Source organism: Rhinoraja longicauda, chromosome 38, assembly GCF_053455715.1.
Source record: "Rhinoraja longicauda isolate Sanriku21f chromosome 38, sRhiLon1.1, whole genome shotgun sequence".
Classification (NCBI taxonomy): Eukaryota; Metazoa; Chordata; class Chondrichthyes; order Rajiformes; family Arhynchobatidae; genus Rhinoraja; species Rhinoraja longicauda.
This window is the reverse complement of record NC_135990.1, coordinates 13,622,938-13,648,467: the sequence shown is the minus strand read 5'-3', so window position 1 is coordinate 13,648,467 and position 25,530 is coordinate 13,622,938. Positions and strand designations below refer to the sequence as shown.

At 47.9% G+C, this 25,530-nt stretch overlaps 1 protein-coding gene across 1 annotated transcript; it reads right to left on the bottom strand.

Annotated features, from left to right (window-relative positions):
- Positions 1–7,226: 7,226 nt before the first annotated feature.
- Positions 7,227–24,908, bottom strand: ctxn2 (cortexin 2). Its single transcript, XM_078429948.1, has 2 exons — positions 24,447–24,908; positions 7,227–8,560 (listed from the first exon to the last, which is right to left on the bottom strand). The coding sequence occupies exons 1-2, from the start codon at positions 24,538–24,540 to the stop codon at positions 8,265–8,267; spliced, it is 390 nt and encodes a 129-aa protein (XP_078286074.1). The 5' UTR covers positions 24,541–24,908; the 3' UTR covers positions 7,227–8,264.
- Between the last annotated feature and the right edge of the window lie 622 nt (positions 24,909–25,530).

The window sequence follows — 25,530 nt, the reverse complement described above, 5'->3', positions numbered from 1 at the left end:
ATACTCCACACCTGGAGTATTATGTGCAGTTCTGGTCTCCAAATATTCTTGCTATTGAGGGAGTGCAGTGTAGGTTCATGAGGCTAATTCCCGGGATGGCGGGACTGTCCTATGTTGAAAAAATGGAGCGACTGGGCTTGTATCCACTGGAATTTAGAAGGATGAGAGGGGATCTTATTGAAACATATAATATTATTAAGGGATTGGACACGCCAGAGGCAGGAAACGCGTTTCCGATGTTGGTAACCTTGCACTAAACGTTATTCCCTTATCATGTATCCATATACTGTAAATTATTGATTGTAATCATGTATTGTCTTTCTGCTGACTGGTTAGCATGCAACAAAAAGCTTTTCACTGTACCTCAGTACACGTGACAATAAATAAACGGAACTGAACTATGCTAATGTAAATACAGGTTTAGCAGTGGCCCAGGGAAGCATCGAATAGGAGCATTGGGAGCAGGACCTGAGAGTGGAACAGCGCAGGGAGTAAGTGGGGTGAAAAAAAGTGGAAAACATCACGTCCTGAGCCGAGTGCCCAGTCATTAGGGTTTCCAAAGTTCAATAGTAGATCATCAACGAACGTCTGGCTGGGTTTGGCGATACACACGGAATTGTGCCTCAACTTAAACACATTCACTGCAGGTGTATAGACCATAGAACAGTACAGCACAGGAACAGGCCTTTCAACCCACAATGTCCACCTTTCCTCGATCATCATTGCTTTTTGCATCTTTCATTAGTTTGTTCTATATCACTGTCTATATCAGTTTCCCTTTCCCCTGACTCTCAATCTGAAGAAGGGTCTCAACCCGAAACGTCACCTATTCCTTTTCTCCAGAGATGCTCCCTGACCTGCTGATTTACTCCAGCTTTTTGTGTCTATGTTTAGTTTAGTTTAGAGATACAGCGGATAAACATGGTCTTTGGCCCAATGAATCCGCGCCAACCAGCGATTCTCTGTACTCTAGCACTATCCTACACACTGGGGACAATTCACAATTTTACCAAGCCAATTAGCCTACAAACCTGTACATCTTTGGAGTGTGGGAGGAAACAAGAGTTCCCAGAGAAAACCCAAGTAGTTCACAAAAAGAACGTACAAACTCCGTACAGACAGCACCCATAATGTCTGAAGACGGGTCTCGACCCGAAATGTCACACTTTCCTTCTCTCCCGAGATGCTGCCTGGCCCGCTGAGTTACTCCAGCTTGACCCATAATGAGGATCGAACCCAGATCTCTGGCTCAGTAAGACAGCAATTCTACCGCTGCGTCACTGTGTCGCTCACTCTATGTTTGCGCTGAAGTTGCGGGTCAATTTTAATTCTTTAAATAATCAGTCTGAAGGAGGGTCCTGACCCGAAACATCACCTATCCACATTCTCCAAAGATGCTGCTTGATTTGCTGAGTTACTTCAGCACTTTGTGTCCTTTTAATTAATTCGTTTTCATTCTCGCTGTGCTGTGACTTCCATTGGTCTGTGGTCTTCGGAAGTACAATCTGTGATAGTGAACTTTGGCAACGTGCGATGTGCAGATTGGCCTTCAGTCCGTTCCCAAGTCACACTTTGACAATATTCAGCCATTTCACCACAAAACTATTTGGTGGATAAAAAAAAATCGCATTTAAATATTGAGTTTTCAAAGCACCAATTCAAGCACAGATTATAACATTGCAACAGTTGCAACCTAATAGACAAATCCATCAATGTCACTTGTATTAGTAGAAAATAAGGAATGTGTTGTGTTTTCCCACAACAGTAGGCCATTCTGTTTGACTTAAACTATAAACCCTTCATTGTAAACTATGTCAACCTCTGCTGGCTCTGGCGTCCGATGAGCCATTAAAAAATAATTAATTTGCCACAAGTTTTAAACATAACACTGAAATAAAGGTTAAATATTAATAATTGTCTCAAATTAACCTAAGGTAATGAAATAATGATTTGGGAGGTCAGAGTCTTTTACCGAGGGTAAAGGAATCAAAAACTAAAGGACACTTTAATTCTCCTTCCCATTCCTACACAGACCTTTCTGTCCTCGGTCATCTCCATTGTCAGATTGAGGCTAAACGCAAATTGGAGGAACAGCATCTCATATTCCACTTGGGCAGCTTACAGCCCAGTGGTATGAATATTGATTTCTCTCATTTCAGGTAGCCCCGGCTGACGTGGGTGACGTTTCACACATTCCTTCTCTCCCGAGATGCTGCCTGGCCCGCTGAGTTACTCCAGCATTTTGTGAATAAATACCTTCGATTTGTACCAGCATCTACAGTTATTTTCTTATACTTATCTTACAATGGGCTGTTTCCTTTAAATTCGTTACTTTTTTTAGCATATCTTTCATCCATTGTTCTTCATCTCTCCACACCATTTCCCTTATCCCTAACCAGTCTGAAGGGTCTTGACCCGAAGCGTTTGTCACCCATTTTGGATGTAACTAGGAAAATGGACAAGGGAGTGCCAATGGATGTAGTGTACATGGACTTTCAGAAAGCCTTTGATAATGGGCAAAATTAGAGCACATGGTATTGGGGGTAGGGTACTGACATGGATAGAAAATTGGTTGGCAGACAGGAAACAAAGAGTAGGGATTAACGGGTCCCTTTTCGAATGGCAGGCAGTGACTCATGGGGTACCGCTAGGCTCGATGCTGGGACCGCAGCTATTTACAATATACATTAATGACTTAGATGAAGGGATTAAAAGTAACATTAGCAAATTTGCAGATGACACAAAGCTGGGTGGCAGTGTGAACTGTGAGGAGGATGCTATGGGGGTGACTTGGACAGGTTGGGTGAGTGGGCGGATGCATGGCAGATGCAGTTTAATGTGGATAAATGAAAGCTTATCCACTTTGGTGGCAAGAACAGGAAGACAGATTATTATCCGAATGGTATCAAGTTAGGAAAAAGGGAAGTATAACCAGATCTGGGTGTCCTTGTTCATCAGTCACTGAAAGTAAGCATGCAGGTGCAGCTGGCAGTGAAGAAAGCTAATGGCATGTTGGCCTTCATAACAAGGAATTGAGTATAGGAGCAAAGAGGACCTTCTGCAGTTGTACATGGCCTTGGTGAGACCACACCTGGAATATTGTGTGCAGTTTTGGTCTCCAAATTTGAGGAAGGACATTGAGGGAGTGCAGCATAGGTTCACGAGGTTAATTCCCGGGATGGCGGGACTGTCATATATTGAAAGAATGGAGCGACTGGGCTTGTATACACTGGAATTTAGGATGAGAGGGGATCTTATTGAAATATATAAGATTATTAAAGGATTGGACACGCTAGAGGCAGGAAACATGTTCCCGATGTTGGGAGAATCCAGAACCAAGGGCCAGTTTCACAATAAGGGATAGGCCATTTAGAATGAAGATGAGGAAAAGAAAAATTCACCCAGAGAGTTGTGACTGTGGAATTCTCTGCCTCAGTGGACTCCGATTCTCTGGATGCTTTCAAGAAAGAGTTAGATGGAGCTCTTAAAGAGTCAAGGAGTCAAGGGATATGGGGAGAAGGCAGGAATTCCCTGCACACTAGGGACAATTTACAGAGGCCAATTAACTAACAAACCCACACATCTTTGGGATGTGAGAGGAAACCGGAGCACCTGGAGGAAGCCCAGGGTGAACCTGCAAACACCACACAGAAAATACCCATGGTCAGAATCGAACACGGGTCTCTGACGCTCCTGAGGCCTGACAGAGGCAGGGGACTGAAAGCTGCAGTAAATTGGAGAGTTTGCACTATCGAAGATTCCCAGAAGCTGACAGAGCAGCAGCAGAGGTGTAGGTTGGGGGAGAAAACTAAAGGAGGCAAACTAAAAGAGAAGAAAACCAATTAGCCCCAAATGGCTCCTCTTTGAGCAAAACACAAAGTGCTTGGCAACTCAACTTAGCATCATCTGTGGAGGGAATGGACAGGCAAAGTTTCGGATCGAGACCCTACTTCACACTGTTCAGGAGTCCATCATTGGCAGTTCCTTGTGTGCTCCGCATTGAGTTCAGCCGCATCATCTCATGTTTCTCAATGCTCCAGCCTCAACATCTTATTTCTCATGGTTAATGACCTCCCCACTATCGAAGGGATCTACAGGAGGCACCTCCTCAAGAAGGAAGCCAGCATCATCAGGGACCCACACCACCCTGACCACGCTCTCATTTCACTCCTGCCATCGGGAAGAAGGTACAGAGCCTGAAAACTGTAACGTCCATGTTTAGGGGCAGCTTCTTCCCAACAACCATCAGGCTATTAAACACTACAACCTCCAAATAAGCTCCAAACTACATAGAATTGGGAGGCATTGTTTATGTCTTGGTTTTATTAGTGTGTGTGTGTGTGTGTGTGTATATATATATATATATATATATATATATATATGTAGACACATACACGTGTGTGTATATATATTTACATATATGTTTATTATGGTGTGATATTATGGTATGGTGTGATATTATGGTGTTTATCATGGTATGATATACATTAGGTATGTATATTTTTATTATGGCGTTTACAGAGTAGAGTCGAGAGTGTTTTATTGTCATATGTTCGAGATAGAACAATGAAATTCTAACTTGCAGCAGCACAACAGAATATATAATCATAGTATACTGTAAATAATATAATAAACGAGAACAAAGTTCAGTGTGTGTATATATACACATACTCATATACAGATATTTATAGATATAATATATATACACACAAATACATGCACACACGGGTACACATTAAAAAAAACCAGACAATAATAGTGCTATAATAACAATAATGGTCTATGTAGTTCAGAGCTTGTTTGAGGTTGTAGTGTTTAATAGCCTAATGACTGTAGGGACTATTATGTTTACATACCTGTTATGCTGCTGCAAGTAAGAATTTCATGGTTCCATTGCGAGACAAATGACAATAAAACACTGTATGTGTAGGAAAATAACTGCAGATGCTGGTTCAAATCGAAGGTATTTATTCACAAAATGCTGGAGTAACTCAGCAGGTCAGGCAGCATCTCAGGAGAGAAGGACATCAGTCTGAAGAAGGGTCTCGACCCGAAACGTCGCCCATTCCTTCTCTCCTGAGATGCTGCCTGACCTGCTGAGTTACTCCAGCATTTTGTGAATAAAACTTCTTCAGACTGATGTCAGGGTTGGGTGGGCGGGTCCTGCCCCCTCCCCTGACATCAGTCTGAAGAAGGGTCTCGACCCGAAACGTCACCCATTCCTTCTCTCCTGAGATGCTGCCTGACCCGCTCTAGCATTTTGTGTCTACCCACAATAAAACACTCTCCACTCAAGAAGCAGAATAGTCTCTTGATTCAGTGGACGATGTATGCTTCGGGTGTTTACTCTGATCATTTACTGCTCGCTCCTGGACCTGTTGTGAAAACAACCTCCTCCCCTTATCATCATATCATCATATCATATCATATATATACAGCCGGAAACAGGCCTTTTCGGCCCTCCAAGTCCGTGCCGCCCAGTGATCCCCGTACATTAACACTATCCTACACCCACTAGGGACAATTTTTACATTTACCCAGCCAATTAACCTACATACCTGTACGTCTTTGGAGTACGTCTACGTCCCTTGTTTCAGAATGGACACAATCTCAACAAATGCAGAAGAGAAAGCTTGTCTTTCACACGGTCAGAGCGTCTCAGAGCATTTCACAGCTGGGGAGGCAGTTTGGAAACGCATCCCTGTTGTTTTCTAGGCCAAAGCCACAGCCAATTTGCACACAGCAGGATCCCATGTGTAACAATGAGATAGATGAAAAGCTCCTGCCTGTGTTGTTGTTACCAAGGTCACATTGAAACCACTGAAAAGAAGCCCAACTTCTGAAAAATCTTACTACACCAGAGGCAAGAAGAAAACTCTAACCTTTGCACAGCAAGGTTTGTGTACAATCTGGAAAACCCATTAAAGATTTTTAATATATAGTAGCCTTCACAATTTTACACTGCCCTGACTTCGGTTTATTCTCAGTTTTATCTGGCTGGATCTTTGTATGATGTTAATTGCCAATATCCTTCTCTCATTCAGAAACATACAATGGAAAAGCACACTCTGTCATTAGCAATGCCGAGCCACTTTAATATTGCTCTTTTGCTTACCCTCTTAACATTTAAATTTACAATTCTGCACAAAATGATTAATATATACGCAAAGATGGATGGACAATATCATCAGTTCAGTCTTTCAAAAGATTGAATATCAGAAAATGCACAATAATGTTAATTTCTTGGACATTAGATTACAACATTTGTAATACTAGACTACATATATGTTACTGATAACTTTGAACCTATCTCCACACAGTATACACTGAAATGTTTCTAACCCCGTTACTGAATAATAGTCTATGCACAAATAGGGATACGATCAGTCAGACCATAGATCTGGCTGCTCTGTAAGGCAGATTAGTTTAGTTTAGAGCAGGAGGCTCCAAACTTTTCAGCATGAGGGCCACATTATATATTTGGCACATTTTTGCGGGCCGTAGGAAAAAATAAAGAAGTGTGAGTTTTATAAATTTAATGAACTCAAAAACGTTTAGACTAGGTTACGTTAGATTAGATTAGGAAAGGTTAAACTTGATTGGGATAGATTAGGTTAGTTCACATTAGGTTTGTAAGGCAACAAATAAATAATATTAAATTTTTAAAAAGAGCTTGAAATATTGGAAAATATATATATATATACCGTAGGTATACAATTATTTATAAAACAGGAAAAATAGTGACCACCACTGGGAGAGAGAGAGAGAGAGAGAGAGAGAGAGAGAGAGAGAGAGAGAGAGAGAGAGGAGAGAGAGGGGGGGGAGTAGAGAGTCGGGGTAGAGGGAGTAGCGGGTGAGAGCGGGAGCGTGGGGAGGGGGAGGGTGTCAGAGGGTACGGTGAAGGAGCACTGCCACTTGCGGAGGCTGCTCCCTCCCTCTCTCTCTCCCTCCCTCTCTCACTCTCCCTCTCTCCCAGAGCCAGCGAGATCTGTGCCGCTCCTCCACTCTCTTCCCCGGCCCCGTCTCCCTCTAACGCTGTGAAATAAGAACAAACACAAGTGTAGTTGTTGTTCGGAAGCCCCGCATCCCCGGGGTGAGCGGCGGTGGCGGTGGCGAGGAGAGAAGTTTCACGTGTGTTTGTTCTTATTTCGCTGCGTTAGAGGGAGACGGGGCCGGGGAAGAGAGTGGAGGAGCGGCGCAGGGAGAGGGGAGAGAGAGAGGGAGGGAGAGAGAGAGAGAGAGAGAGAGAGAGAGAGAGAGAGGAGGGAGGGAGGGAGCAGCCCCCGCAAGTGGCGGCGTTCCTTCACCGGACTCACTGACACTCTCCCCCTCCCTGCTCTCCCGCTCTCACCCTCTACCCCGACTCGCTCCCCCCACCCTCTCTCTCTCCCCGGGTTGATTGGCGGTGGCAGCGGCGAGGAGGGAAGTTTCCTTGGGTTTGTTGTTTGCGAGGGGGGGCTGCGATCTCTCGCCTTGTCCCGGCTCTGGGTCGGTGGTAATCTGCTCTCCGGTGAACCTTCGCCGGCAGCTTCTGCCTCCAGTCCCCGCCGCCTAAGAGCTTGGTGCGGGCCGGATAAAATCTCGTGGCGGGCCGGATGTGGCCCGCGGGCCATAGTTTGGAGATCCCTGGTTTAGAGATATTTTAGAGATCGAGATAGTATAGACATACAGCATGGAAACAGGCCCTTCAGCCCACTGAGTCCACGCTGACCATCCATCACCCATTCACACTAATTCGATGTTATCCCATTTCACATCTTACACACTAGGGGCAATTTACAGAGGCCAGTTAACCAACAAACCCACAGGTATTTACGGTGTGGGAGGAAGCTGGAGCACCTGGAGGAAACCCACGTGGTCACAAGAACATACAAATTCAACACAGATAGCACCCGGGGTCAGGCTTTAGAGATGTAGTACAGAAACAGGCCCCTCGGCCCACCAAGACCGTAGCAACCAGTGATCACCCCATACACCACCCCACACACACTAGGGACAATGTTCCACAATTTACCAAAGCCAATTCACCGACAAACTTGTACGTCTTTAGAATGTGGGAGGAAACCGAAGAAAACCCTTGTGGTCACAGGGAGAACGTACAAACTCGAGATCAGGATTGAACCCAGGTCTCTGGCGCTGTGAGGCAGCAGCTCTACCCACTGCTCCAGCGTGCCCCCGTTAAGCTATTCGACGCATGAGGAGCGGTCCTCGCTCGGGGAGGTGGTGTGAGCACCGCGGCACGTCCGTCTCTCCGTCGGTCCACTTCACGCCAACACATACTCGAAGGTGCCCTTCTCCAACCCGTCCATGCCATCGGCCCAGGTGGAGGCAGGCATGCTGCTGTACGGGTCCAAGAGGATTCGGAAACAGCGCACGATGAGCAGGCCCAGGAAAAGGAACAAGATGCCGACAAAGGCAAAGGCGGCTTTCTGCTCCAGGGGGAGAGGGTGAGTGTGGACGGAGCTGCCTGTGCCGATACCCAGGGAGCTGTTGTAGTGATTGTTGATCATTGTCACGGGGTTAGAGCCTTGTGGGAACTGGCAGCATCTCACGGTGAAATCTATTAGAATTAAAAATATTTAAGTTAGCACAAAGAATTCAGCTGCAAAAGGAATGACACAACACGTAGGAACAGGGAACTGCAGGTGCTAGTTAATACACAAAAAAACACAGAGTGCTGGGGTAACTCGGCATGTCAGGCAGGGTCTCTGGAGAACATGGATAGGTGACGTTTCACAGAGTGCTGGAGTAACTCAGCGGGTCAGGCAGCATCTCTGGAGAACGTGGATAGGTGACGTTTCACAGAGTGCTGGAGTAACTCAGCGGGTCAGGCAGCATCTCTGGAGAACGTGGATAGGTGACGTTTCGTGCCGGGACCCTTCTTCAACTGGAAGTGTACAGAAAAATGTAGAGTGAACACTGGCAGGTTGAACTACCACCCGAAACGTCAACCCTGCCTCTCCTCAGTGCCAGCTGGTCGGCACAGTTCTCCAGCATCTCTGGTTACCATCATTATGCAGAAGATACTGCCCGTTCAATACGTACAAGACATGGACTTTGTCACAAACTACACCCTTGTTGGGTAGCAGTTACTTTAAATTGTCATCACACCAACATCAGGAAAAGGCAAAACATAGTGCAGTCACCCCCACCAGGTTAAGGTTAAAACAGCTAGTAAACATTAGTTACTCCCTGTTAAACAGCTAAACTGGCTCAGCTGTTAAACTGGCGAGTTAAGCAGTAGTTTATCTATTCAGCGAAGGAAAGGGAGAGGGCGGGGGAGGGAAGAGGGGTGCAATGGATGGGATGACACAGAGAGGGATAGTATGGGGAAGGGGAGTTTAGTCTGCAATGGGATAGAATGGGGGGACCACTGGAAGAGGGTTGGGAAATTAGGGATAGGATGGAAAATGGCAAGTAGGATTGGAACAGGAATGGATAGTGAGGGGGAACATGGTGGATAAGGATAGGACAGGGAATGGGCAGCAGAGTGAGGGACTGGATGGAGATAGAAGACAGCGACAGGATGGACAGGGATAGTACGAGGGTTCGAGGGTTCGAGGTGAAGAAGGGAGAGGATCAAGAGGCATGGGATGGGGAAGGCATAAAAAGAAGGGACAAGATGAAAGGGGAATCGTGCGAAGAAAGTGGGATGAGGATGGGATAGATGTTTGGGGTGAAGAGGGATAGATTGTAAATTGATGGGAATATAAGAAAGTACAGAAATGAAAGGATGGAAGGGTATAATCTGAAGGCAGAGAAAAGGAACAATTAGGATACGAGAGAGGAATGGAAAAGGAAAGAATTGAGAGGGACTGGATGGGAAGAGATAGGATGGAGAAATATTGGGATGGCTGGAATAGGGAGGTACAGAATAGACAATAGGTGCAGGAGGACGCCATTCGGCTCTTCGAGCCAGCACCACCATTCAATGTGATCATGGCTAATCATTCTCAATCAGTACCCCGTTCCTGCCTTCTCCCCATACCCCCTGACTCCGCTATCCTTAAGAGCTCTATCTAGCTCTCTCTTGAATGCATTCAGAGAATTGGCCTCCACTGCCTTCTGAGGCAGTGAATTCCACAGACTTACAACTCTCTGACTGAAAAAGTTTTTCCTCATCTCCGTTTTAAATGGCCTACCCCTTATTCTTAAACTGTGGCCCCTGGTTCTGGACTCCCCCAACATTGGGAACATGTTTCCTGCCTCTAACGTGTCCAACCCCTTAATAATCTTATATGTTTCGATAAGATCCCCTCTCATCCTTCGAAATTCCAGTTTATACAAGCCTAGTCGCTCCAATCTTTCAACATACGACCGCCCCGCCATTCCGGGAATTAACCTAGTAAACCTACGCTGCACGCCCTCAATAGCAAGAATATCCTTCCTCAAATTTGGAGACCAAAATTGCACATAGTACTCCAAGTGCGGTCTCACTAGGGCCCTATACAACTAGAATGAGAATAATAGTGTGGAAAAGGAAATAGGATAAGGAGGTAGGAGATACATTGGGATGGGATTGGAAAATGGCTGGGATCGGAAAGAAATAAGACAGGAAATGAAATGGTGGAGGGGCACTATGGAGCAATGAAATGGCAGAGGATGGTTTGGGATAGGAGTGGAGGAAGGGACAAGGGAAGGAATGGGAAAGATTAGGACGTAGAAAGAGAGAGAGTTGGGATGGGGAAAGATAGGATGGTACGGGAAAGGGCAGTTGGAGATAAGGAGCATGGGATCAGATCAGGAAGAAACGGGATGGGAAGTGATAGAAGGTTGAGGGAATGGAAGTTGTGGGCAGAGCCTGAGGTAGAGAGGGGAAAGTGAGGGAGATACGGTGAAGAGGGATATAATGAGATAGGTCGGATGGAAATGGGTAGGTGGAGAGATAGGTTGTGGAAGGATTAATAGGGGGAGATGGGAGGGAGGGTGACGGTAAGGAGGGAGAAGGAGAGGGGTGAGAAAAAGGATGGGAGGGAGGGAGGGATGGAGATGGGGTGGGGAGGGATGGAGATGGGGAGGGATGGAGATGGGGGGAGGAATGGAGGGGAGGGGGAGGGATGGAGATGGGTGGGGGGAGGGATGGAGATTGGGTGGGGGAGGGATGGAGATGGGGAGGGGGAGAGGATGGGGGGGATGGAGATGAGGGAGTGGGGGAGGATGGAGATGGGGGAGGAATGGAGGGGAGGGGGTGGATGGAGAGTGGGGGGGAGGGATGGAGATTGAGGGAGGGGGAGGGATGGAGATGGGGGAGGGGAGAGGATGGGGGGGGATGGAGATTGAGAGGGGGAGGGATGGAGATGGGGGAGGGGGAGAGGATGGGGGGGATGGAGATGGATGGGGGGGATGGAGATGAGGGGAGTGGGGGAGGGATGGAGATGGGGGAGGAATGGAGGGAGGGGAGGGATGGAGATGGGGAGTGGAGAGGATGGGGGGGAGGAGGATGAGGGGAGGATGGAGATGGGGGGGAGGGGAGGATGGGGGGGGGGGATGTGGTGCGAGGGAGAGGTGGGGATGGGCGGGGGGTGAGATCGGGGAGGAGGGTGATCGGGGAGGAGGGTGATCGGGGAGGAGGGTGATCGGGTTGCCCGGTGCTGAGGAGACGAGCACGGATTCAGGTGTTGTTGCCGGGGCTCCGGCGGTGAAACAGCCTCAGCTCCGCTGCTCCGGCGGTGAAACAGCCTCAGCTCCGCTAACCTGTTGCGCATCTCCAGCCCAGAGCCGCTCCCCTCCCCTCTCTCCCTCCCACCACCCTTCCATCCATCCCTCCTTCCCTCCCTCCCTCCCTCCCTCCCTCTCTCCCTCCATCCCTCCCTCCACCACTCCCTCCCTCTCTCCATCCCTCCCTCCTCTCTCTCTCTCTCTCTCTCTCTCCCTCCATCCATCCCTCCCTCCCTCCCTCTCTCCATCCCTCCCTCTCTCCCTCCCTCTCTCCCTCCCTCTCTCCATCCCTCCCTCTCTCCCTCCCTCCCTCCCTCTCTCCCTCCCTCCCTCCATCCATCCCTCTCTCTCTCCCTCCCTCCCTCCCTCCATCTCTCTCTCCCTCCCTCCATCCCTCCCTCCCTCCCTCTCTCCCTCCCTCCCTCCCTCCCTCCCTCCCTCCCTCCATCCCGGCCGCGGACCCACCTTCCGTGGCGGCGACTCGGGCCAAACTTTATCCGCCGCCCGCGGTCTCCGGAGCCGAGCCGGACTGGGCAATGAGGCGTCCGCCTACAGCACCGTGCGGGATGGAGGGATGGAGGGAGAGAGGGGAAGACAGTGGGAGGGTGGGAGAGGGAGGGAGGGTGGGAGAGGGAGAGGGCAAGGGAGAGAGGGGAGAGAGTGGGAGAGGGGGAGAGAGAGGGGGTGAATGGGAGAGTGGAGTTGAATGGGAGAGAGAGGGAGAGGGAGAGAGGGGGAGAGAGGGAGGGAGGGAGAGAGGGGGTGAGGTGGAGAGGGAGGGAGAGGGGGGAGTGGGGTTGAATGGGAGAGAGAGGGAGAAGGGGAGGGAGGGAGGGAGGGAGTGGGAGAAGGGGAAAGAGGTGGGGAGAGAGGGGTTGAATGGGAGAGAGAAGGAGAGATGGGGAAAGAAGGGAAGAGAGGGGGTGAGAGGGAGGGAGGGAGAGGTGGAGTGGGGTTGAATGGGAGAGTGTGGGAGTGGGAGAGTGTGGGGAGAGAGAGAGAGAGAGAGAGAGAGAGGGGTGCCTTCGCACCTAATCCGTCGTTGCCCGGGCGGCGCCGCCTCCTTGTTGCACTTTACTCGAGTCTGCAGCTTGTGTCAATGTTTACACCCGCGACACACGTGGGCAGGAACCCTCTCTCTCTCCCTCCCTCTCCCCTCCCTTCCCTCTCCCTCCCTCTCCCCTCCCTTCCTCTCTCCCTCCCTCTCTCCCCCTCCCTCTCTCCCCCCTCCCTCTCTCCCCCTCCCTCTCTCCCTCTCCCTCCCTCTCTCCCCCTCCCTCTCTCCCCCTCCCTCTCTCACTTCCTCTCTTTCTTCCCTCGCCCTCTGTCTCTCCACTCTCCCCCGATTCTCTCCCTCTTTTTGTTCTTCCTTCGCCGTTTCTGTGCCCCTCATGGTTTTATACCTCTCTCTAGTATAAGGTCTCCCCTCATCCTCCTGAGCTCCAGGGGAAAATGCCCTGCCTATCCAGCCTCTCTTTATAGCTGAAACTCTTCAGACCCACTAACATCCTGGTAAATTATTTTGTGCACTTTTTCCAGTTTAATGACTGCAGAATGTCCTGTACTCCAAATATGGCCCGAACAACATTGTGTTGTAACCAAACACAAAGTGCTGGATTAACTCAGCAGGTCAGGCAGCATCTCTGGAGAACATTGCATCTGCAGTTCCTTGTTCTCCATGTTGTGACATAATGTCCCAACTCCTGTACTCATTGCCCTGACCAATGAAGGCAATGTGCCAAATGCTTTCTTCTCCTGCCTTCTCCCGATAACCCCTAACCCGTACTAATCACGAATCTGTCAATCTCCGCCTTAAAAATATCCATTGACTTGGCCTCCACAGATTCACCTCCCTCTGACTAAAGAAATTCCTCTTCATCTCCTTTCGAAAGGTATGTTCTTTTATTCTAAGGCTGTGCCCTCTGATCTTGGACTCTCCCATTAGTAGCAACATCCTCTCCACATCCACTCAGTCCCGTCCTTTCACTATTTGGTAAGTTTCAATAAAGTCCTTCTAAACCTCAGCGAGCACAGGCCCAATGCCTGTATATATGCTCTAGGTTTTTTTTTTTAGATTTAGAGATACAGCGCAGAAACAGGCCCTTCGGCCCACCGGGTCCGCGCCGCCCAGCGATCCCGGCACACTAACACTATCCTACACCCACTAGGGACAATTTTTTACATTTACCCAGCCAATTAACCTACATACCTGTACGTCTTTGGAGTGTGGGAGGAAACCGAAGATCTCGGAGAAAACCCACGCAGGTCACGGGGAGAACGTACAAACTCCGTACAGACGGCGCCCGTAGTCAGGATCAAACCTGAGTCTCCGGCGCTGCATTTGCTGTAAGGCAGCAACTCTACCGCTGCGCCACCGTGCCGCCAATCGCTGCATCGCTTGCTCATCGCTGTCTCTCCACTCCTCCCTCTTTCACTTCCACTGCCCTCTGTGGCAATGAATCCTCATTTTGAATCCTCATTTTGAATCCTCCATGAGATCTCATCAAAATGTGTGTGTGTTATCGGTTTCTGCTATCTCTTCTCACAGACAAGGTCTTGCAACACTGCTGTAACAGTGACTTTTCCTTAAGGCGCTCGATCCCACTGGGTCTCCATCACATCCTCTGCTCTTGTGCTCTGTGTCTCTGCTTACATACACTTCATGAACATTTTCATTAAACTTCATTTTAAGGATGTCCTCTTTCAAAAAGTTCTGTCTCAACTTCTCCGTTCCCCTGTTGAAGTTTTTTCTGAGGTTTTTAACTCTACAAAACACGATCACTTCATACATCCCTGGATTTAATTATATCCAACTGTCCGTGGCCCTATTAATTAGTCTGTTGCCCCTTTGATCCTCTTCACAGTTAACTAGGCTTCCTATTTTTGAAGGTAGACACAAAGTGCTGGAGTAACTCAGCGGGTCAGGCAGCATCTCTGGAGAAAAAGATGGGTGACATTTTGGATCGGGACCCTTTTTCAGACTCTGCAGAAGGGTTCCGACCCGTTACATCACCCATCCTCTTACTCCAGAGGTGCCTCCTGACCTGCTGAGTTACTCCAGGACTTTGTGCCTATCTTTGGTATATATCAGCATCTGCAGTTCCTTTTTACACTTCCTATTTCCAAGTTGCCTTATGAAATATACACCGATCAGCCAAAACATTATGACCACTGACAGGGTGAATAACATTGATTATCTTGTTACAATGGCACTATGGCACTGTCAAGGGGTGGGATATATTAGGCAGCAAGTGAACAGTCAGTTCTTGAATTGGATGTGTTAGACGCATGAGAAATGGGCAGGAGTAAAGACTTGAACGACTTTGACAAGGGCCAAATTGTTATGGCCAGACGACAGGGTCAGAGCATCTCTGAAACGGCAAGGCTTGTGGGGTGCTCCCGGTCAGCAGTGGTGAGTATCGACCGACAGTGGTCCGAGGAGGAACAAAACCGGCGACAGACAGGGTGTTGGGCGCCCAAGGCTCATCGATGCGCCGAGGGCAACGAAGGCTATCCCGTCTGGTCCGAACCGACAGGTCGACTGTGGTACAAGTCACAGAAAATGTTAATGGTGGTCACGGGAGGAATGTGTCACAATACACAGTGCATCGCACCCTTGCTGCGTATGGGGCTGCACACGGAGGACCAACAGCATATTTAGGCAGGTGGTCATAATATTTTGGCTATCCTATGAAATATATTTCTGAACATTGAGGAATGGTCTCAATACTAACCCCTGTCTCCGCCCTATCTAGAACCAATGGAGTTTAGAGAGAGGGGTGAGAGAGCAGGTGGATAGAGAGAGTGGAGTGGGAGAGAGGGATAGAAAATGGATAGAGGAAGAAAAAAATACAGTAGTGGAAGTGAAAGAGGGAGAAGTGGAGAGATAGCAATGAGCAGAAGCATACACACAGGTCATATCCCTTTTATACAACATGCCAGTCATTTCATTTTAGCATCAAAACAAACCTTTTGGCACTTTGTCCAACACCATTTAAAAGCCATACACTGAATACTTATTGCAATCCTTTAGCAAAATACACAGCTTCTTTAGAGGATTATAGTAACATAAATAGATAGAAATTTTATTATAAGTGTTGCCAAAACGGCTGTAAACAGAGTGAGCCAAGATGTGCTGAGTAATTTGACATGCAATAACCATAAAGAACAGCAGGTACTAGGGCAATGAAGCAGCTCAGAATAATGGCCAAAATCCTTAACCCTTTTCTGGTCTTTTGTCAATTGAATATTTACTTACTCAAATGTTCCATCGGCGAAACCAAGCGCAGGCTCGGCGATCGCTTCGCTGAACACCCTGCGCTCGGTCCGCATTAATCAAACTGATCTCCCGGTGGCCGAGCACTTCAACTCCCCCTCCCATTCCCAGTCTGACCTTTCTTGTCATGGGCATCCTCCAGTGCCATAGTGAGGCCCACCGGAAATTGGAGGAACAGCACCTCATATTTCGCCTGGGCAGTTTGCAGCCCAGTGGTATGAACATCGACTTTTCCAACTTCAGATAGTTCCTCTGTCCCTCTCTTCCCCTCCCCCTTCCCAGATCTCCCTCTATCTTCCTGTCTCCACCTATATCCTTCCTTTGTCCCGCCCCCCTGACATCAGTCTGAAGAAGGGTCTCAACTCGAAACGTCACCCACTCCTTCTCTCCCGAGATGCTGCCTGACCTGCTGAGTTACTCCAGCATTTTGTGAATAAAAACCTTCGATTTGTACCAGCATCTGCAGTTATCTTCTTTATACTCCAATGTTCTAATTGTTGGCCTCATTTCTCTAAATTGTCTGATGGTGATATTTGGCTATTAGAGTCATAGAGCAATACAGTGTGGAAAAAAGACCCTTCGGCCCAACTTGCCCACACCGGCCAACAATGTCCCAGCTACAAGTGTCCCACTTGCCTGCGCTTGGTCCATATCCCTCCAAACTTGTCCTATCCATGTACCTGTCTAACTGTTTCTTAAACGATGGGATAGTCCCAGCCTCAACTACCTCCTCTGGCAGCTTGTTCCATACACCCACCACCCTTTGTGTGAAAAAGTTACCCCTCGGATTCCTATCAAATCTTTTCCCCTTCACCTTGAACCTATGTCATCTGGTCCTCGGTTCCCTGGAGCGGACTGGAGCGGCTAGACTTGTATACACTGGAATTTAGAAGGATGAGAGCGGATCTTATCGAACATATAAGATTATTAAGGGGTTGGACACGTTAGAGGCAGGAAACATGTTCCCAATGTTGGGGGAGTCCAGAACCAGGGGCCACAGTTTAAGAATAAGGGGTAGGCCATTTAGAACGGAGATGAGGAAAAACTTTTTCAGTCAGAGTTGTAAATCTGTTCGAATTCACTGCCTTAGAAGGCAGTGGAGGCCAATTCTCTGAATGCATTCAAGAGAGAGTTAGATAGAGCTCTTAAGGATATTGGAGTCAGGGGGTATGGTGAGAAGGCAATAGACAATAGACAATAGGTGCAGGAGTAGGCCATTCAGCCCTTCGAGCCAGCACCGCCATTCAATGCGATCATGGCTGATCACCATCAATCAGTACCCCGTTCCTGCCTTCTCCCCATACCCCCTCACTCCGCTATCCTTAAGAGCTCTATCCAGCTCTCTCTTGAAAGCATCCAACGAACTGGCCTCCACTGCCTTCTGAGGCAGAGAATTCCACACCTTCACCACCCTCTGACTGAAAAAGTTCTTCCTCATCTCCGTTCTAAATGGCCTACCCCTTATTCTCAAACTGTGGCCCCTTGTTCTGGACTCCCCCAACATTGGGAACATGTTATCTGCCTCTAATGTGTCCAATCCCCTAATTATCTTATATGTTTCAATAAGATCCCCCCTCATCCTTCTAAATTCCAGTGTATACAAGCCCAATCGCTCCAGCCTTTCAACATACGACAGTCCCGCCATTCCGGGAATTAATCTAGTGAACCTACGCTGCACGCCCTCCATAGCAAGAATATCCTTCCTCAAATTTGGAGACCAAAACTGCACACAGTACTCCAGGTGCGGTCTCACCAGGGCCCGGTACAACTGTAGAAGGACCTCTTTGCTCCTATACTCAACTCCTCTTGTTACGAAGGCCAACATTCCATTGGCTTTCTTCACTGCCTGCTGAACCTGCATGCTTCCTTTCATTGACTGATGCACTAGGACACCCAGATCTCGTTGAACTCCCCCTCCTCCTAACTTGACACCATTCAGATAATAATCTGCCTTTCTATTCTTACTTCCAAAGTGAATAACCTCACACTTATCTACATTAAACTACATCTGCCATGTATCCGCCCCACTCACACAACCTGTCCAGGTCACCCTGCAGCCTTATTGCATCTTCCTCACAATTCACACTACCCCCCAACTTAGTATCATCTGCAAATTTGCTAATGGTACTTTTAATCCCTTTTAATCCCTTCGTCTAAGGCAGGAACGGGGTACTGATTGAGAATGATCACATTGAATGGTGGTGCTGGCTCGAAGGGCCGAATGGCCAACTCCTGCACCTATTGTCTATTGTCCCCTACTCTGGGCAAGAGACTGTGCATCTATTGTACCCGATCTATTCCCACCCCTTTGTGTACTTTAATGGGTTTAATGCCCCCCCCCCCGAGGCATTTAATATAAACCCCCTCCCTTCCCATTCTCCGTGACCTCTTCCAGACACTCCTCTCTGTCATCTGATCTTCCAGTTCTGGCCTTTTCACTATCTTTCACTAGTGATATAATCACCTGAATTCACCCTGGAATTTAAAAAATGTCTTAACACTCACTGTTTTCTACAGGATCCCAACCCTTCCTAATAGACAAAAGGGCGCAGGGTGGCACAGTGGAGCAGCAGTAAAGTTGCTGCCTTGCAGCGCCAGAGACCCGGGTTCAGTCCTGACTATGGGTGCTTGTCTATGTGGAGTTTGTACGTTCTCCCTGTGACCACGTGGGTTTTCTCCGGGTGCACCAGTTTCTTCCCACACCAAAGACGTACAGGTTTGTATGTTAATTGGTTTTGGTAAAATTGTAAATTTACCTTAATGTGTAGGATAGTGTTAGTGTACGGTGTCATTGTTGGTCGATGCGGAGTCGGCGGGACAAAGGGGCAGGGCCTGTTTCTGTGCTGAATCTCTAAAGTCTAAAATCTACAGCCACAAAGTGCTGGAGTAACTTGGCAGGTCAGGCAGCATTTCTGGAGATCATGGATAGGCAACGTTTCAGGTCGAGACCCTTTTGTGTATTAACCAGCATCAGGGCCGTCTTAACGCATGGGCCTGATGGGCACTTTCCTGGTGCCCCACGAGCATAGGGGCTCCATGCTGATCTGTGTATGTTAAGTGACTTGCAATAAATAAATACTACTTTAAAAATGTAGGTTCAATAAGTGCTTTTTTCACAACATTTTCGGTCCCTAAGTGTTTTTTTCGGAACATTTTCCATCCCTAAGTTCACTTCTCACAGCGATCTGTTTCGCAACAATTAGCTCCCTAAGTGCTTTGCTTTTCCATCCCTAAGTGCTTCTCACAGCGATCTGTATGGCTTACTGAGTATTATTGTGTTTTTCAAGCCTCGTGTATTGTTCAAATGTTTATCATGTTGATTAGTTGTTGCTGTACAGCATGTTTTTAATGTTTCAACACCGATTTTGTTGGAAGTGCCAATAAAATAAAGATATGTTTAATTTTATCGACCATTTACATTTTTATTCCTGTGAGGAGTTGTCGTAGGGGCCCCAGTACACTGCTTTGCCCGGGGCCCATAATGCTGTAAAGACAGCCCTGACCAGCATCTGCTGTTCCTTGTTTCCACTTTCCTAATAGACTCTTATACAGCTTTTTCTTGTTTTTATTGCTACACAGTGGAGTATTTGGCAAATTTTCCTCTGATCTGGTTGTTGTGTATTGAAGATAGACACAAAGTGCTGGAGTCACTCAGCAGGTCAGGCAACATTTCTGCAGTAAAAGGATGGGTGATGTTTCAGGTCGAGATCCTTCTTCAGACTCAGTCAGGCAACAACTCTACCGCTGTACCACTGCCTTTCTTTGCTCTCAAGGGGCTTTTCCACACTGTACATCTTCAAAGTCTGGACTCTAGTTTAGTTGCAGCTCTTAATGTGATTGCGGCAAAAGTGATTTCAGCTGGCACCTCTCCTACCTCATGTCCCATCAACCCTTGGGTCAATAACTCCTCTGCCACATCATGTCACTTTGTCCAGTGACATCTAATACCTACAATGTGCAGAAGTCATTGTCTGATTGAGTCCCATGGAACAAAGACTAGTCCCACAAGAGGAAATGTCTTCTCACATCCTCCATCAGGAGGTTGTATGTTTAACTCATTGCTCAGTTGTTGCCCACTTTCTCACATTCTGCCTGAAATACTCCACATCAGTATCCTGCCCTGTCAGTCCGGGCAAGTCCAGAGGTTGGAAAAAAATTCTGATAGTGTCCAGTGTCCAGGTTCAAATTCTCATGGGATTGTGATCAGAGGATTTGGGAATTATGAAAAGTATTCATGGCTGAAGGGTACTTGGTCTAACACACTATGATGCAGTAATCTGACCTAAAGTCATAATAGATTTTAACCATTCCAGTGAATGGAAGTGAATTCATAGACAGCGAGAGTTGGTCTTAAACATGAGGACGTCACGCCTGGGGTTTTGCAGTTCGAGCCTGTATCTATTCATTGAACATTTGCCTTGAGATGATTTCTCCCAGCTGGTGTGGGTTGGCCAGAACGTCCCAAATGAGAACTTGAAGGATTTCAGCCTCTGTCAATTACTTTCATTTCACTTATTGAAAGAGTTCAATGTCTACACAATGCATAATCGAGTTGTAAATCTGTGGAATTCTCTGCCTCAGAAGGCAGTGGAGGCCAATTCTCTGAATGCATTCAAGAGAGAGCTAGATAGAGCTCTTAAGGATAGTGGAGTCAGGGGGTATGGGGAGAAGGCAGAAACGGGGTACTGATTGAGAATGATCAGCCATGATCACATTTGAATGGTAGTGCTGGCTCGAAGGGCCGAATGGCCTACTCCTGCACCTATTGTCTATAATTCCACTTCCATCATAAGGAGACAAGGATAATTTATTGGACAGAACGTGTAGGAAGGAACAGCAGATGCTGGTTTAAACCGAAGAGAGACACAAAATGCAGGCGGGACAGGCAGCATCTTTGATAGAAAGAATGGGTGACGTTTCAGGTTGAAACCCTTCTCTGGAGAGAAAGAATGGCAAGAGGAAGAAGGGTCTCAACCCGAAACGTCACCCATTCCTTCTCTCCAGAAATGCTGCCTGTCCCACTGAGTTGCTGCAGCATTTTGTGTCTATCTTCAATAATTTATTGGACACTTCTATCTCAATTATAATACTTTTATAAACTTCAGATCATTTCAATTTCTTTGACGCTTTAACAAATTTGAAAAGCTGCTGAAGATAAAGTGGCAGCTGCTGGTTTTATTAAATTGTCTTTGTTTCGGCTGATTGCCTGATTTTCCCAAGGACAGGCAATCAATTCTCTTTATGGTGAGATGCTACCTAAGGGCTCTATTGAAGTCTTTCTGCCCAGCTCAATGCCCGATGCAGACGAAAGTCCACTGTCTGGCTTTGGAGTTTACAAACTGAGCTCTTGAGAAAACCACAAAGAGTGTTTCGCTTAGAGATAAAGCGTGGCCCTTCGGCCCACCGAGTCTGGCCCGACCAGCAATCCCCGCACACTAACACTATCCGACACACACTCGGGACAATTTCCAATTTTACTGAAGCCAATTAACCTACAAACCTATATGTCTTTGGAGTGTGGGAGAAAATTGGAGCACCTGGAGAAGCCCCTCGCAGGTCACGGGGAGAACGTCAAACTCCATACAGACAGCAACTCTACCGCTGCAACACAAAATATTATTGCAATATATTTCCCAATATCTAGAGATATATCCATTTACCAATTCACCCGCTGGTGTTGGTGAATATAGGAAAGCAAATCCAATGTCAAGAGTATTTAGTTGTCATACGTATTAACAATGGAGCAATGAAATTATTACTGCATCTTAACAGGCCCATAAACGCAATAACACACAGATAATATATAATATACTATACCGCCACCTTTCATTTTACACAGGGATTACATTCTTGAAAAGTAGTGGGCATCAAAAAAATGTGTAAATCAAAGATATTTTTACCATAAGAATGTATGTAAATGGTACAGGTTAGGGGAAAAGCCATCTAACTGCCTACATCACACAATAAATAGTTATGGCTGCCATTACCTTTTTACCTTACTCATTAATAAAGAAAAAACAGTTAATAAAGAAAAACATTAGATATCTTAAATAAGCATTGTTTATTTAAGATCTTCTTTTTGAATGTAACTGCTAACACTTACATTGATGACTGGAGACTTCTGCTTGCACAAGATGATGTAGGTAGGGGGTTGAGGAGGGAGGGAGGGAGGGAGGGAAGCTACTGGAAGTGGGGGTCCTCCATATCAGCTGATGAAACCGGAGGCAGAGGCTGAGGAGAGGGTATGCGTGTGCATGAGAGTGTGGTGACCCATAAGCTTACCCACACACTCACTCCTCACACCCACACACTCACACACTCACACACTCACACACTCACACCCCTCACACCCCTCACACCCACACTCACACCCCTCACACCCACACTTACACACTCCCACAGCTACACACTCCCACAGCTACACACTCCCACGCACACACTTACCCATTCCCCCACCCTCAGCCTCTTGACATTGGATTTCCACCCCCACCCCACCCATATCCTGAGACCAGGATTTGCTAAAAGGCAGATTGTGTATAACCCATTAGATAGAGGTTTTTGATGAGGCAACAAGTAGAACTGATGAGGGTAATGCAGTGGATCAGGTGTATGCGATCTTCTAGAAGGTTTTTAAGAAGGTGCTGAACAACACAACACAGTAACATTGAAGATACACGAGTCCCCCATTTCCCTTTCCCCTCCCCACTCCCCCCTTTCCACTCCCCCTTTCCCCTCTCCCCTTTCCCCATTTCCCTTTCCCCATCTTCCCATTCCCCTCCCACTTTCCCCTTCCACAAATATCCCTTCCCCAGGCTTTACATTTCACTTCTCTTCTCCTCATCTGACACTCTTTTGCCTCCTTCACATCTCTAGCCTTTGTCACTTACTCCACCCATCTGCCAAGCAAACCCCCCCTCACCTGTATCCACCTCTCATTTCCAGCTTTCTCCCCCACTACAATCAGTCTGAAGAAGGGTCCCTACCTGAACCGTCGTCTGTCCATTCCTTCCTCACATTTTATTTAGCTTAGTTTAGAGATACAGCATGGATATGGGCCCGTTGGCTCAGAGTCCACGCCGACCAATGATCTATTGATCAATGGTACACTAGTTCTATCCTACACACTGGGGGCAATTCACAGAAGCCAATTAACCTGCAAACCTGCACGTCTTTGCAGCGTGGGAGGAAACGGGAGCACCTGGAAAAAACCAACGCGGTCACGGGGAGAACGTGCAAACTCCGTACAGACAGCACCTGTAGGTCCGGATCAAACAGGGGTTTCCAGCACTGGAGGAGGGTAACACTACCACTGTGCCACCCCACGCGATCCCTGACCTGCTGAGTTCCTCCAGCACTTTGAGTTTTGCTTTCTACAGGACATCTGTGGAAGTTTGTCGGGGTATTCAGTGGCATGCCAAATCTCTTTAAATTTTTTCACAAAGTAGAGATTCGTACAGGTGTGAAGGGTTATGGGGAGAAGGCAGGAGAATGGGGATAGGAGGAAGAGATAGATCAGCCAGTAGAGTAGAGTTGATGGACCAAATGGCCTAATTCTGCTCCTATCACTTAAGACCTTACATCCTTATGGTGCACCTTCTTACATTTATGTGCTGGGCCCAGGACAGGTCATTCCAAGATGTTACACCAAAGAATCTGAAGCTGGATCTCTCTCCACAATTGGCCCACCAAAGTAAATGCAATGTAGATGCCTCCTGTCCACACCATGCACAGTGCTGCACTTTGTAGAGCTACTGCCTCATGGGCCCAGAAATTAGGGTTCAATCCTGACCTCAGGTGTTGTTTGTGTGGAGTTTACATGTTCTCCGCTGTGTCCTACTGCCCCCCCCCCCCTCCTACAGGGAACCTCAGCAGGGGTTCCACTGGGTCACCCCCTCCCCCAAACATATAAGATTATTAAGGGGTTGGACACGTTAGAGGCAGGAAACATGTTCCCAATGTTGGGGGAGTGCAGAACAAGGGGCCACAGTTTAAGAATAAGGGGTCGGCCATTTAGAACGGAGATGAGGAAGAACTTTTTCAGTCAGAGAGTTGTAAATCTGTGGAATTCTCTGCCTCAGAAGGCAGTGGAGGCCAAGTCTCTGAATGCATTCAAGAGAGAACTAGATAGAGCTGTTAATGATAGCGGAGTCAGGGGGTATGGGGAGAAGGCAGGAACGGGGTACTGATTGAGAATGATCAGCCATGATCACATTGAATGGCGGTGCTGGCTCGAAGGGCCGAATGGCCTCCTCCTGCACCTATTGTCTATTGTCTATTGTTCCCCCTCCAGCCAGGCGACCCGAGCTACTCATCACCCATACATCGGTCCTCATGCCCCCCCTCTGCTCTGTTAACCTACCACCCCCCCCCCCCCCCACCATACATCGCCTCCCCCTCCACCTGCCCCCCTGCCTAAATCCAACCCCAACCCCCACACTTGCCGGGTGTTCACCATTCCCCCTGACCTCCCCCTTTCAGATACCGAACGGTCTGTCCTCAGCAGAGGCCTCACCTTTGTTCCCCTCCGCCCCCACATCAACGAGTTCCGGGTCCGCCATGATGTGGAGCTCTTCTTCCGTCGCCTCCGCCTCCGAGCCTTTTTCCATGGGAAGGAGTCCTCACTCCCCAGTGATGACCCGTTCAAGATCAAAGTTGCTGAGGAAGTTGGGGGGGTGGGGGTGCAACAGGATGGGAGATGAGGGTTGACACAAGTGGTGGGGTCTTGGCTGAGACAGGGGAAAGGTGAGTGAAAGAACAGGGGGAGGTCAGTTGTACACAAGACCAGGGTCACCTGGACTTACCGGAAAAACAGCACTGTATAGGAAAATAACTGCAGATGCTGGTACAAATCGAAGGTATTTATTCACAAAATGCTGGAGTAACTCAGCAGGTCAGGCAGCATCTCTGGTGAGAAGGAATAGGTGACGTTTCAGGTTGAGACCCTTCTTCAGACTGATGTCAGGGGGGCGGGACAAGGAAAGGATATAGGTGGAGACAGGAAGATAGTGGGAGAACTGGGAAGGGGGAGGGGAAGGGAGGGACAGAGGAGCTATCTAAAGTTAGAGAAGTCAATGTTCATACCGCTGGGGTGTAAGCTGCCCAAGCGAAATATGAGCTGCTGTTCCTCCAATTTGAGCTGGGCCTCACTATGACACTGGAGGAGGCCCTTGACAGAAAGGTCAGACTGGGAGTGGGAGGGGGAGTTGAAGTGCTCAGCCACTGGGAGATCAGGTTGGTTAAGGCGGACTGAGCGAAGGTGTTGATCGAAACGATCACCGAGCCTGCGTTTGGTCTCGCCGATGTAGAGAAATTGACATCTGGAACAATAGATGAGGTTGGAGGAGTTGCAGGTGAACCTCTGCCTCACCTGGAAAGACTGTTTGGGTCCTTCATTGGAGTCGAGGGGGGAGGTAAAGGGATAGGGGGTGTTGCATCTCCTGCGATTGCAAGGGGAAGTGCCTGGGGAGGGGGTGGTTTGGGTAGGAAGGGACGAGTGGACCAGGGAGTTACGGAGGGAACGGTCTCTGCAGCACTGATAGAAATGTGTGGAGCTCTGCTGGTTCTCTGGCTTCCTATCTATGGATAGCATGTTCTGC